Consider the following 14138-nt stretch of genomic DNA (forward strand, 5'->3'; position numbering starts at 1 on the left):
TAGTTTTTGGTTTATCCTTCAATGGCTTCTGCTTGAAATACAGGTAAATATGCATGTATGCACAGTTGTATATCCATTCACCCTTTCTTACCCTCAAAATAACAGTATAAACCCCCGCTGCTTTGTGTTTTCACTTGAGATCACTTTTAGTGCACCGAGATCGTCACTCATTCATGCATGCATGCATTCTACAGCTGCATGGCGTCACCATACTGTACACTACTGTTTACTCAACTAGTCTCCTATTAATGAACATTTGGGTTGATTCCAATCTATTAAAACTAAGACCCGTGGATACAATTTGTCCTTAAACCTAGAAGTTCAAAGACTAGCAAACTAGCATTGTTACTTTCTAGCTATTGATCCTCTGACTTCTTGAATTTCCATTTCCTCAACTGAAAAACAAGAAGTTTTAACAACATGACTTATATCAAGGTTAAATAAAACATTAATTTAACAGGTATTTCCATAAATGTTAACAATAGCTGAAATAGCCAGTAAAGTCTATTTAAAATGAGTGAAAAACATGACTCATGTAATTACCACTATATAGGTCATTTCTATTTAATTAAGAAATTTGTAATTTAAAAGAGACAATGACAAATTAGAACACATCCACAGGAAGACAGGATAGTGAAACTTCTAGAAACTACCTTCGAAAAAACAGTTGAAAAATTCAATTAAATATTTATTGAACAAATGCAGAATAAATGAACTAGGGGGTGGTTTTAACCTGAAGATACAATAAACAACTTCAAATATCATTCAGAGGGCTGTCACACAAAACATGAAAGACTTGTTCAGTATTTCTCCAAAGGGCAGAACTTGACCCAAGGGCCAGACGTAAGCAGCCAAAAGGCTGCGGACAGCTGTACAGAGTGTGTCACTTAATCGCTTCTTTCCCAAACAATGCATTCCACACTTACACTTCCCTTCTTCTGAAAGGAAATATTACAACTTAATACTTCTCATGAATGTCTTTGACAAGTTGCATTTTCATGGCAAGCCCTCCACTGCCAGCAATGGATGTACTCACACTCTTAGAAAAAAATCTGAAGTTAACAAGCTGGTTTACTAGGGAGATGGCCTTTGTTCCTCAGCTCTATCTCAGCATTTTATATTTGTGATTCTCAGGAGGGGAGAGAAAAAGAGCATATTCTCCAAAGGGGGTGAATTAGAGTCCCCAGCACTTCAGATCCTGCCCCTGGGGACAGTCCTTCTCAAACCCCAGACGCATCACTGCAACTGTCAACCTGTGGTAGAGATGGGAGTGTGCTGTGTGCTGGGGCAGAAGAAGACAGCTGACAACAACTGTTCTACACGAAGCAGGAGAGCTGTATTTCACGAGTCACTAGGAAATATAAACTGACTGCCTAATACTGACGGGCTCCATCCAAACTGTCAAATATTACAAAATGAGAATTGTTTCAACAACCATTCAGCATGTTTAAGGACAAAATATATATAATATATTTTATATTATATACGTATTTTATCACATACTCAGTAAGGAATGCTGAGGTGCTTAATCCATCCAATAAAATTGAAAATAAGAATTTTACATTTTTCTGTCAGTATTCAGGATGCTGAAGGTGGATCTTGAACTCAGAATGATAAGTCAGTTTTCGAGGAAAGCCACATAATCGGTGAGTCTGGCTAACTGCTGTTCATTGGGGATGGGTGGAACGGGGGCAGGCTCTGCGCGTTGGAGACAGAAACACACTCAAGTCAGACACCAGGGTCACAAATCTTTGGTACTGCCACCCCCGCCCTCCAATGTCTTTAATTTAACAATACGGAAACTTTCTTAGCTTTGCCTTGATCTTGGACATTTAAAAAAAACAAGCCAAGAAGCATCAATTTTTATGAGTAGTTTTCCCAACCTGGGAGTAAAGGCATGTCTGGCTTTGCTGTTACTGAAGTTTTCCATGCGAAGGTTAAAAATACTTTTAACAGGTAATCCGTCTACCAAGGGAACATAGCCCTTCTTGGAAAGACCCTCCCCACATGACATTTACTTCCATAGTCACCTAGTGCTAGCCACATGCCAGGCACTCCTCTAGACTACTCAACTGTCAGTGAACAAAAAACCCACAAAGGACCCCATCCCCCAAAAGTTTACTTCTAACTTTTAAGCTACTAAGTGTCAGCCTGGGGCTGCGTCTGTGTCAATGCTGGTGAGATGCTCGATCACACCTCCCCTACAGGACACCCTGCGGCCAGGCCAGAGGGGATCACTACCTCCAGGTAAGCTACAGAGGGGAGTCCACACATTCACGGTTGTAACCAGATGTACTATTATAAATACCAAGTTAGGATTTCATCCCCTTGTTTATAAGATTAGAGCTAAGAAAAATAAATACTACAACAGCAAACAAGAAAAACGATGAAACAATTTTTAAATGAGCATATGAAAATACATACCTGAAAAGGGAATAAACCTGTTAAAGGAAACATCCAGGGCCCCTGCAACTAAATAAAATGTAGAGCCCAATTTACAGAAGTCATTGTAAAGAACCTTCACATAGAACATGTCATTTTTTTTTTTTTTTTTTTTTTTTTGCGGTACGCAGGCCTCTCACTGTTGTGGACTCTCCCGTTGCGGAGCACAGGCTCCGGACACACAGGCTCAGCGGCCATGGCTCACGGGCCCAGCTGCTCCGCGGCATGTGGGATCTTCCCGGACCGGGGCACCAACCCGCGTCCCCTGCATCGGCAGGCGGACTCTCAACCACTGTGCCACCAGGGAAGCCCAGAACATGTCATTTTTAATGCAGTGGCGTTCAGACAGAGACAGTTACGCTCTATTTTATTGCATTGCTTTTTTACTGCAGCAGTCTTCTCTCCCCATCTAGACTGACAGGACCCCCTCGCATCACTCCTCTGCACCCTCGCAGGTCCGAGCACATGGAGATTTGTGCACCACTTTACTGTGGGGTCAACAATGTCTAACAACAGGGGTTCAGAGCAGACGGAAGGAACTCTGGGATGAGGCAGATCAGAAGGTTTACGGATGTGGGCACTGAGGCCAGCTCTAAGGACAGGGCAGGAAAGGCCACTCCTGGTAAGCAGGAGGGAGTGGAGCCTTCTTGCAGGAAGGAACGTGGCTCATTTCAGAGAGGAAGGCCGAGGGACCAGGAATTCAGGTGGAGACAATGAGGACAGGCCAAATCATTTAAGGCCTGTAAAGGCCAGAGACCTTAATTTTGTGAATGTTAAAGCCACTGAATATCTTGTTTAGGAGAAGAGTCTATGTGTCTACAGCATGAGGAGAAAGGGGAATTTCTGAATATTTTAAATATCTTTTTAAAAGGCAATAGTTTAGATATTAAGAATAAGCAGTTAGAAATGGCCCCATAAATAAAAGAACGAGAGATTAATACTTATTAAAAATTAAGTTGTAATAAAGATTATGAAACACTCACATAAAATAGTTTATGTATGAAATACATTAAAAAAATTAAGGTAAAACCAGGTGACTTTTTTTTTTTTTTTTGCAGTGTGCGGGCCTTTCACTGTTGTGGCCTCTCCCATTGAGGAGCACAGGCTCCGGACACGCAGGCTCAGCGGCCATGGCTCACGGTCCCAGCCGCTCCGCAGCACGTGGGATCTTCCTGGACCAGGGCATAAACCTGTGTCCCCTTCATCGGCAGGTGGACTCTCAAGCACTGCGCCACCAGGGAAGCCCCAGGTGACCTTTAAGATCCTTTCTACCCTAAGTGTCCATCCTATACCTGAACTTAACATGAGTTACTCTCATTTTGTTAGTATAGCAGAATTTTATATCAAATTATTCAAATTCAATGCCTGAAAAACTTCAGTGATCTTACAAGAGCTCAGTGCTGCAAGACGGACGAAGAGCTCCACCTACCTGGCTTTCTGGGCATGACCATCCTCGTGGCGGAGTCGGCCTGCCATCCTTGTTCTAGGATACCTAAAAATGTGTATTTAACAAAGAAATGAATTAAAAAAACCAAAAACTTTTCATTTACAAGATTCACAATCTGTCAATGACACTACTTGTACGGGAGACCTGACGTGTGTAGATTAACCTGTAATGTGTATTTTTAACTAGAAGCGTATACTAGAGACAGCATTCTCATGGGAACTTATTTTTGAAATATTTCTGAAACATCTATGATTTTATTCTATCAGGCTGCTATAATCACTAACAGATGATTAGTTTTCTATAATATATATATATATTATAGTATTAACCTGATCAAACCTTATTAAAGACAGACATAAGGAAGACTTATTTAGTATCTTCTATAATCATTACATCAGTAATAACAAAGACGATGGTGACAATAAAAACAACAGCATACATACACAACACAGAAGGCTGGCCACTAGGTACTGTGCTAGGTGCTCTTACAGGGATCACTTTACGTAATCACCACAACAACTCTGTAAGGGGACACAGCACCATAATTGAACAGACGTGGAAAAGGAAGTTTAGAGAATTCCAGTAAATTGCCTTAGGTCACGTAGCTAGCATGGGGAAGGGTACCAGGATTCACACTCAGTCAGTTAAGAGTATGGACTCTGGGATATACTATTTATTAGATAATAAATTATGGATCAATTTCAAAATAGTCAAAACAAATAAATGTTTGTATTAGTAAGTAACAGTATGATTTACTATAAGAATGTTCATTAACCTGCCGTCTATGCGTCTAGAACTGTGCTAGGCCTTGGAAATTTATAATCTGTGGTGCTTAGTGGAGCTCGTATTTTGACTGGAGAATCCACCATCGTAAAACGACGCCACAAGGCACATGCAGTATTAATATTCTACAGCAACCTAGCAAGGGGAGGGGACAGTTTGGGCATGACCTGAAAAATGAAAATGCAAAAGCACATCTGGAAACCAGTGGCTAAGAGTGGGGTGCAAGCACCTAGGTTACTGTTAAGAAATGGTGAGGGAAAAGTTGGGCTGAACAGGGATACTGGGATGAGACCGCCTTCGCCACGGAAGGGTGAAACAGGGATTTCTAAATGCGAGTTCCAGACCAACTAAAACTTCCTTCCCTGAGAAAACCCACCAACCAAACCCCCACCTCGTGCTGATTTTCAAAGGAAGAGAAATAATTTAAAGACGTTACAAAGTTTAAGCTCAGAATTATGAATATAATGTTACCACCTGGCATGTTTAGAAGCAAATGATGTGCACATGCTTTATTTTCTTGCATCTCACATTTTCTACCACTTATAACAACTATGCTGTAACCTGGGGCTCAGATGTGGGAATGTTATCGAATGCTTGACTCTGTACCCCCATTCGCTACCTTTTTCTTCCAGTAACTCACTGTTCTCACCACCTTCTTCTCCCTCCCACTCTTAGTCAACAGCAGCTCTAATTTTTCCTTCCTGGGCATCAACTTGGAGAGCTCACTATCACTTAGTAGGGCTTAGGAGTTGATCAAAGGTCTTAGAGATAAAAGTAGAAAATATTCAGGGGTCAGACCATGGGTACCATGATAAGAAATAGCTACACGAACATTAAAGAGGTTCCATAAGGAAAGAGCTAGAATAATCACATGCAACAAGCGTACATCTCAAAGACACAGTCAAATGTTAATTTCATAAAAATGGCAAAGTATTCCTTTACAAAGCTCCTGTTCTAAGACATCTCTAACTGCTGCCTGTCTTTGGCAAAAAGTGCTTTAGTAAACACAAACCTGAAATTTCTCATCCACACGCAGAAGTCAAAAAAACTCTATGAACCAAAAAGTCTTCTTTAACCGCCATGGTGGCGAAATCTGATGCGAACCCCCAAGCCTTTTCTGTACACTCTTCCCTGACGCCACCTGCGTGCGGGTCTGCGCTCTGCTGCCTGCAGAACCACGACTGGGCTTGGCCACGTGCTGCTGGTTGCTACGGTTTGTGCAGTGCAGGTCTGCCAGCACCTTTCTAAAGAACACACACAACCTGAACTCCAAAACACATCCTGTTCCAATGGTTTCAGATAAGGGACCGTGGACCTGTAATTTACACTTCCGTTTTCCCTGAAAGTAAAAAGTAAGCCCCAAATACCTTTCACAGCCTCTTCCACGGGAAGTCCAACAAAGGCTGCGAAATCGTCGGCAATGATGGAGGTATATGCCTGAGAGACCAGGGCGAAGGCTCGCCTCCGGGTGGCATCTATTGTGGGAGGGGAGGTTTGACAAACAGTGAACCACAAGAGCTGGCATTTTTTGAAACACACAATTAAATTATTACATCACTGTCCTTGTCCAAGTTTGATAAGCAAGACTACATCAACCTAAATTTCTGTGTTTACAGGTACAGCTGCAGGCGCCTAACATGTAAGAGGGGCTCAAATATTGCTGAATAAACACATGCACTTCCTCTTAGGTCAAAAAATCTCAGGTGACAATAAAAATTACAAAGATGGAAAAAAGTTAATATACACAAGACTCCAGCTCTAAGAAAATTTCATTTAAATTTGGGATGTACTGGGGATGTATATTTCAAAATTTTTCTTTTATCTCACTTATAAAAACTAGAAAGAATGGAGCAGAAATTACCTAGTCCCATAATTAGTTGTCCTTTCTCATCAGGGCCTCTGCTATAGGACCACACCTGGGAGTTGCAGAGCAAACCTTGTAACTAGAGCACCTTCCTAACTTTCAAGTCTACTCTGAACTCTTGACGTCATTCAGGTGCAAATCCTGAATGACTGAGCCTCACAGAAAGGGGCTGCAAGCAATTCCAGCAACAAAACCTCCTCCCTGGAGACCACATGTGGGATTTCCACCCCCCAGGCTTAAATTTCCACATTAAATAATTCAGGAATGAAGCAGAGACAATAACCAAATGGTAGAAAGTGGAGCCCAGCTGGCCTGTCTTCCCGCCCACTGCTCCTTGAGTAACACAAAGCATCCTCCACCTGCCTTCAACATGCTTAGCAAGTGTTCTGGATTTTACTTTCCACACTTAATAGGCAGGTATACACGTACAAGATAGCCCTGCAACATAAGAAAATCCGCTCTCCACTCCTGGGACACCGCCTAACAGCCACATCAATCCCCGTAGACACTCTGCTCCAAAGTGGCCTGCTGGCTCTCAGAGAGGAGCCTTACACCTTCTCATCCCTGCGGCGCTGGGTGTATGCTGCTGTGTGGTCTGAACCGCCCTCCTCTCTTCTAGTCCCAGGTCTGTTTATAAACTCTCCCTGTGGCACTGGAGTCACTGCAATCTCCGCCCTTCTCTGAACTCACAGTAACGTTTACTTATTGAACAAGCAATCTTTTACCACCTATGGTGTACACTGCACCCCTCCTCACCCCATCGTCTCAATTATATCCAGAACTTCTCTGCAGGAGGGCTTTTATATCTTTATATCCCCTGAGGGGCCCAGCATCTCTAAGGAAGTATGTGCTGTACACAGGCTTGTGGAAGGTCTCACCAGGACCCAAGGGGGCCCGACCCCAGCCCTAGGCTTTGTGCTCCCATCTGCCTGAAAAATCGCGGGCAGTCAATCACCTTGTGTCATTTCTCACTGAGGCTGACACCCTCCCCAGCTTTCACTGAGCCACTGTTTGCTCCTCTTCCAATTCCTTCCTTCTTGCTACCAACTCTCAGCAAACGACCTTAAATCAGACTTCTAATACAGCTTAGAGATGAAGGAACTTTTTCCGTTCAAGGCTACAGACATTCAGTGGAAAAGAACCGAGAGCAACAATGAAAGAGGAAAATACAAGGGCGCACCGAAAACTACATTCATTTGGCAAGCTTACCATATTGTAAAAACATTCACTTTAGTTCAAGTACTCTGGTCAGATTCTCAGATTTGAAAAAGATGGGGAACAGAACAAGAATAGAATGTGAATGAAAGAGAAAAACAGAATGGAGGGAAGAGAAACATACAAGGGGAGGCACAGCAGACTGACAAGGAGAGCAGAAATCAAGGCTAAGTGATCCAGGGCACCAGTGAGACACTCAGGCGGCTTTTAACCTCTCAGCGCGAATGAATCTGACATCTGCATTCTCACCAGTCACTATGTGGCCCGGGAGATCTAGGAGACGTGTAACCTCAGGAGGGCACGCGTTACAACGACAAGCTGGAAGGTGGCATCAGTGGAGCTCGCACCTAATACTGCTGGCAATTCATCCTGGGACAGTCCTGGGGAGACCCTAAGAGAATGCTCATTCTTTTGTTCAACGAATACTTAAATGTGCCTATTATCTACCGGGAACTGCCAACTGCCGGCACTGGAGACACAAGGGAAGGTGAGCTTGCTGTCCTTCCCAACCCATCTCTGCCCTTAAATTCCAGGGTGGCGGCCACCCAGGCCTGTGGCACCTGGGCTCCCTTACTCCGTGAATGGGATTCTGCAGGGCAGGGAGTGTATTTCCTCGGCGCCTCCCTGTCTCGCTCTGGCTAAAGCTCTGTATCCCCGCTCCTCAGGGCTTATGCAACGCGGTTAAGGCTGCCTCCAGTGCGGAGATCCAAAGCTGCCCCCACTGCGCCGGCGCAGCAGTGACCCCACATGCCTCCCTCCCACCGCTGCCGGCTCCGTGCCCCTACTCACTTCCCCCACGCTGAAAGGAAGCGACTCCTGTTTCCTCACTCACACTGCTCTGCTTCACCACGCCAAGCACCGGGTGCACCTCGGAAGCAACCTTCCCCTCCTGCCCCTGAAAAGCTGACATGTCCTGCCAGAGTGATGAGCGATTCTCAAGAACTTCTGCTCACTGATTCCTCCAGAGCAGAAGGGCGGACAGTGAGGGCAGGTAGTGGCCAGAGAAACAAGGTAACAAGAAGTGAGGGTATAACAACATATAAGAGGGGGAACCAAGAGACTGGAAGCAAACGCTGGGGGTGGGAGAATGGAAAGAGAGAAGCACGGGGGAGTTTTGTTGCAGGATCAGTGCTATGTCACACCAGACTTGCAATCTTTCAGCGTGATTAAAAGAAGTTTGAGCATCTGCGTACTGAATTGATTAATCACAAATCCAGAAGCTGGAGACAACTCCATCAAATGCTGAGGTCCACAGAGTCCAAAGCAGTCTCTACTTTCAAACATGCGGGCTTGAAATCTTATCCAACTCATGACCTGGACTTATTAGAATATTACATTTCATTTCAGTAGCAAAAAAAACACCTCTTACTGACAAGCAACTTCACTTCTAGAATTAAATTAATAGACAGTGAGGTCCTCAGCTGCCGACATAAACTCAAGCAACGTGAAATCAAAGCATGATTACAGCAAATCTAAAAGACTTCTGAAAACCCTACTCACTTAGCAGAGCGTACCTATTTTCACACACATCATCGACTTACTTCAACACCCTGGCACCTTAGGGGAACAGGTCTAGTCTGACTTAATTCTGAGCCACAAAGAAACACTACCTCTAAGTGCCTCCATGATTGGCTGGACCGTCTCAGACCACGGGTGAGCGCTGATGGTGGTATAGATCCCGGGGAAATCTCTCTGCCAGATTCTTTGTCCTACCGACCAAATTCCCCCAAGTTCAGAATTTGCCTGCAATAAATATCATTGCCTCATTTGAAGATATTCACTCTGCATATATACCAACAAATGTATCTTAAAACATAATTCAACATTTCTTTTAAGAGGTGTAATTACTTTTTCAGCCCAACCACTATCAAAAAGGTTTTCAAATGTTTTGAACAGTACTGTAGAATTTATTTGCACGTTTTATTATAACAGAAAATTAAGGCATGGGAAATTAGTCCAACAATATTTCACAAATAAGTTTAGGAATTAGTTATCTGAAACATTGTTTTTTGAAGATTTACATTTATTTACATTTCATATACACTTATGTATAGTATACAGAACATGTACTAATCCACATATGCATGTACATAAAATACATACACCTATTCTTAGGGCAAAAATAGTAGCAAAATGGCTAATAATATAGACTCCCAATCTAAGATGTCATAAAATGTAGCCCAAGGATAAAGTTCCCACTAATATCACTGAAATATCATCTCATTTACAGCTTTATTTTAAACCAGTAAAGCTGGAGGAACATTCCAAACTTACTTAATAGAATGTGGAGGAAAGAAAGAGAGTATAAATGCTAATCTGATCTGCTGCTGAATATCAATAATGAACCAAGGAATTTAGGTGAATTCTTATTAATGCTCTGTGAATGTACAAAAAATTCACTTCACATTTATGCTAGACACAGTGAATCACCTGAAATTAAAAATTTACTTCATTCCATCTTGGAAGAAACTTTTAAGTGAGTTCATCTATTCTCACACGAAAAACAAGAAATCCAAAATCCTAATTAGCAAAAATCTTAATGCTCTGAATAATTATTATTTTTAGAGTGTTCTTGTAAATAATACTAGTTGCAAAATAAATACCATTATAGGAAACTGCACAGATCAGTTAAAAAAAAAAACCTAACAAACTAAAACCAAACTTTTACCTAAACTGACCCAGTTGTTTATTGCGTAAATTGACACTTTGCTACAAAGTGTCTTAAGAAACCTGATCGGCAGGAGTTGAGCACAGATTTCTGTACCACCCAAGGGAAATTACAATTTCTGATGAGAAGAATTTGTAGATCTATTCTTAAACTTTAATACCAGTTTAATAACTATTTCTGTGATCCACATGAAAAAGAAAACAGAAACTTTTAAGAGATCGCTTTTTAAATGAATGTCATTACTATATTAAAGTAATAAGGTATATTGAAGACTACTTACAGATTTTATAGCAGGTGGTATTCTTTTCCAAAGATATCTTGCATTATTCCTAATTTACACCCCCCCAAGAAAGAATAAGCAATTTAAAAAAATCACCTCCGTAAATGTTTAGAATTCTAGATCCCAGAAGTATACTTTAAAATACTCTATAAAACACAGAGTGAAATTCATATGAGTTTACCCAGGGGAAGTAACAGTGGTTTTCCAGATAAAAGACATGAAATATTTTTACCAAAGTAATGTTTTACCATTTTTAGTGAATTTTTAAATTAATAATACAGATCTTAAATTGAGGCAACACTACAAAGCCTTAAATAGAACTGCCTAAATAATTTATTCATATATAAAATAAACAAATTCATACACTTTCAGGGTCCTGGCATTCCCTGACAATATACACAGTACACGATGCTTTTCTCCTTATCATGACCCCTCGTCCTACTAGTGGATATAGAGCCACCAAAACTTCAAGGTAGTTCTTTTTTTTTTTTAAAGAGTTCGCAAGCTTGAATGACATCAAGCATATGACATAATGAAAATCTCAGTTTAGTTTAAAAGGTATGAAATGAAAAGGTTTAGAAGAATTTAAAACAAAATTTAACAGTAACCATCAGTGGGTTACAGAACTACAAGGGACTCTTTTTGCACAACTATACTTTCTGACTTTTCTTCAATGAACGTGAATTAGGAATAATTAAAAAACAAAAACCTTTCAAGAACTGTCATACATGTTAGTAACAAATTCCTCTTAGTCGTCTCAATCTTCCCTTTCAGTTTCTCTCAGTCTCAATAGAGACTGGGAAGTTAAGTAAACAGTTTAAGTCAACAGTAAAGTAAACTTTAGATGTGAAGTTAAGTAAACAGAGGTCATAAAAGACAGAGGTTTTATAACAAGAGAATAAAGAAAAGATCAATAGATTTAAAGGAATTTACTGACAATGCAGTTTCTCGTAACAAACTGGAATGTTTTTTACAAGGTATATGTAAAACAGGTGTATTTAAAAATAACTCAGACTAATCATAATTTCTTGTCATGATTCAATATACGAAATAAACATATTAAGTATTACACTAAAAAGTATAGCTCCTTGTGCCTATGCTTTAGTGCTGGTACTTCAAGGCAAGAATAACTTCTTGAGGAAAACGCTTCTCTTAGCTTTAGGTAAAAGGTACTTACATGTCATTATAAAGCAGATATAAAGCTAGAAGCTGACCATACACTGGGGGTGTAGCAATTCCTCCTGGAGCCTGTAAGACCAAAAAACAAAAGAAAAAAAACCTCATTTATTCTTATACTTTTATATTTTTAGAAGTGTTTTCTTAACTCATCTAAAGAGTAAGTATATTCTATAGTACTTACAGATGGAGAGACAGCTTAGAGGAGTATCGCACAGTAAAAAGCCAGAGTATTAAGTTTAGATCTGTCATCAGATGTGACTTCTCCCCCTCTGGGCCTCTGTGTCTTCATACGCACAAGAGTATTTAAATGGGATCCCTTTCCCAGTTCTCAAATTCTTATTTAAATAGCCTCACTATTATAGGAAGTATTTCCAACAAATTCCTAAAGCAATATGATTCTGCCCATTATACCGAATATGTTAAATAGCTACATAAATGAGTAATAAAGAGAAAAACATCACAGCTGAGTTACAAAGACACTACTCCCCTCATTCAATTTTAATTCATTCAGGAGACATCTACTAAGCGTCTGTTAGTGAGCGGCTGCTTCTTCGCAGTTCCCTCCTTTGGTTAATTAGCTTTTTAGACCAATGCTATACATGTCTTTAAGGGCCTTTCTAAGAAAAAAAAAAAAAAACCCTTAATTACTTTAGTAGTTGCATGATATAACCTTCACCTGCCCTACTGAAAACAAACGGTAAGCTTCAGTGATCACAGGAGACTAAGGGCTTTCCGGATTAATAAAAGGTTACAAGTTACATCTTCTTGGTCTGTGTGTAGGCCTGCACAAACGTCTTTAATAATATACATATTCTCCACCTCTCCCCACAATGGGGAGGAAAGAGATTTAGTTTAATACGAGAAGCATAAAGGATGTTAGGAGCAAAGATGCACAGCGTTTTCGGGCTCACTAGCTGAAGACAAACAACAGAAAGCTCCGAGCGAGTTGGGGGAGGCCAGGACTGGATGCTTAGCCTTCGGAGCAGGCCCCGGCGTCCCGGACTCCACACGCCCAGCTCCCGCGCCCGCAAGGGGCCGGCCCCAAGCCCCGTGGGCCCCAGGCCCCGTTACCCTGGAGACCGGGGCGGCCCGAAGCCACGAGCGACCCCACGAGGAGAATGGCTACCTCGAGCTCCTGGTTCTCGCACTGATCCAGCAACTTTCTGAAACTAAAGGAACTTTCCGCCATCACCGCCACTGGCATTTTCCCGGCCGGTCCCGCCACCGAACCTCTCCGCCGAGCCGGACCTCAGACTGTCCCTCGGGGCGTCGCGCCCGCGATGACGTAAAAGCCGACGATGCCGCCGAGCGCCCATGCGCAGGCGCCTCGTTGGTTCCGCCGCGTCAGCAGACATCCCTGCGGTCGGGAGGGTATGCCACCGCTCTGGCCGGCGCTCTCGGTGCTCTGGAGGACTGGCCCGGCCTCCAAGGCAGCCAGTCGCTTTAAGAGCGTGCAGCCAAAGTCAGGATGGGAGGGGTTTTGTGCATATTTGAGGACGATTAGACGTCTTTGCTTTGAGGCCATGCAAATTTAAACGTTCAAAACCTAACTTTTGGTTCCTCCCGCACCTACTCCTTCAGCAGCCCTGCCACATCGGTGAAGGCGCTGCGGTGCCCTGCGGGGCTCCCCTCCAGCGACCTCACGTCCCCACCTCCGAGGGAAGCTGCGCTGGCCTGGACCTCCAGCACTGCCTGAACTGCAACGTTATCCTGACTTCCACTCCTGCCTCCCTCCAGGCTACTCCCCACACAGCCACCGCAGCCGAAACGATGCTTTCGGAAACATAAATCAGATCTTGTTGCTCTGATGAAAATGATAGCATAACAACAAATTCCTAAAATCCAGTCTTTCACATTGCTTGCAGACAGAATGAAATCAGGTTACGAGAATAAAATCTGACCCAGGTACTTCTGAGGCCCCTGGAGCTTTGGTAGTGAGAACAGGGCAACAAATTCTGTCCCTTCTCCACAAACGCACATGGCCTCTTAGTAGGGAAAAACAGGCATTTTGAGGAAACAGAAAGATATTTGAATCCTATAGGTAGAGGCTTTTCTGCATTAGCTAACATCTCAAAAAGGCATATTAAATGTGATAACTCCATTTTTCTTCCTTTTCCTTCACATTTAGGCCTACCATCCATCTTTATGCAAAGCCCGTTAAATTTTATTTTATTTTAATTAATTTGTTATTGAAGCATACTTGATTTACAATGTTGTGTTAGTTTCTGGTGTACAGCAAAGGGATTCAGTTCTATATATG

The 14138-nt window shown here is 42.2% G+C and overlaps 1 protein-coding gene across 1 annotated transcript; it reads right to left on the bottom strand.

The window, feature by feature from the left end:
- Window positions 1-667: 667 nt before the first annotated feature.
- On the bottom strand, window positions 668-13163 carry COPS8 (COP9 signalosome subunit 8). Its single transcript, XM_030864186.2, has 8 exons — window positions 13005-13163; window positions 11877-11947; window positions 10700-10748; window positions 9362-9494; window positions 6040-6147; window positions 3872-3934; window positions 2425-2472; window positions 668-1698 (listed from the first exon to the last, which is right to left on the bottom strand). The coding sequence occupies exons 1-8, from the start codon at window positions 13080-13082 to the stop codon at window positions 1619-1621; spliced, it is 630 nt and encodes a 209-aa protein (XP_030720046.1). The 5' UTR covers window positions 13083-13163; the 3' UTR covers window positions 668-1618.
- Window positions 13164-14138: the final 975 nt, after the last annotated feature.

The sequence above is a fragment of the Globicephala melas genome, chromosome 7 (genome assembly GCF_963455315.2).
Source record: "Globicephala melas chromosome 7, mGloMel1.2, whole genome shotgun sequence".
Classification (NCBI taxonomy): Eukaryota; Metazoa; Chordata; class Mammalia; order Artiodactyla; family Delphinidae; genus Globicephala; species Globicephala melas.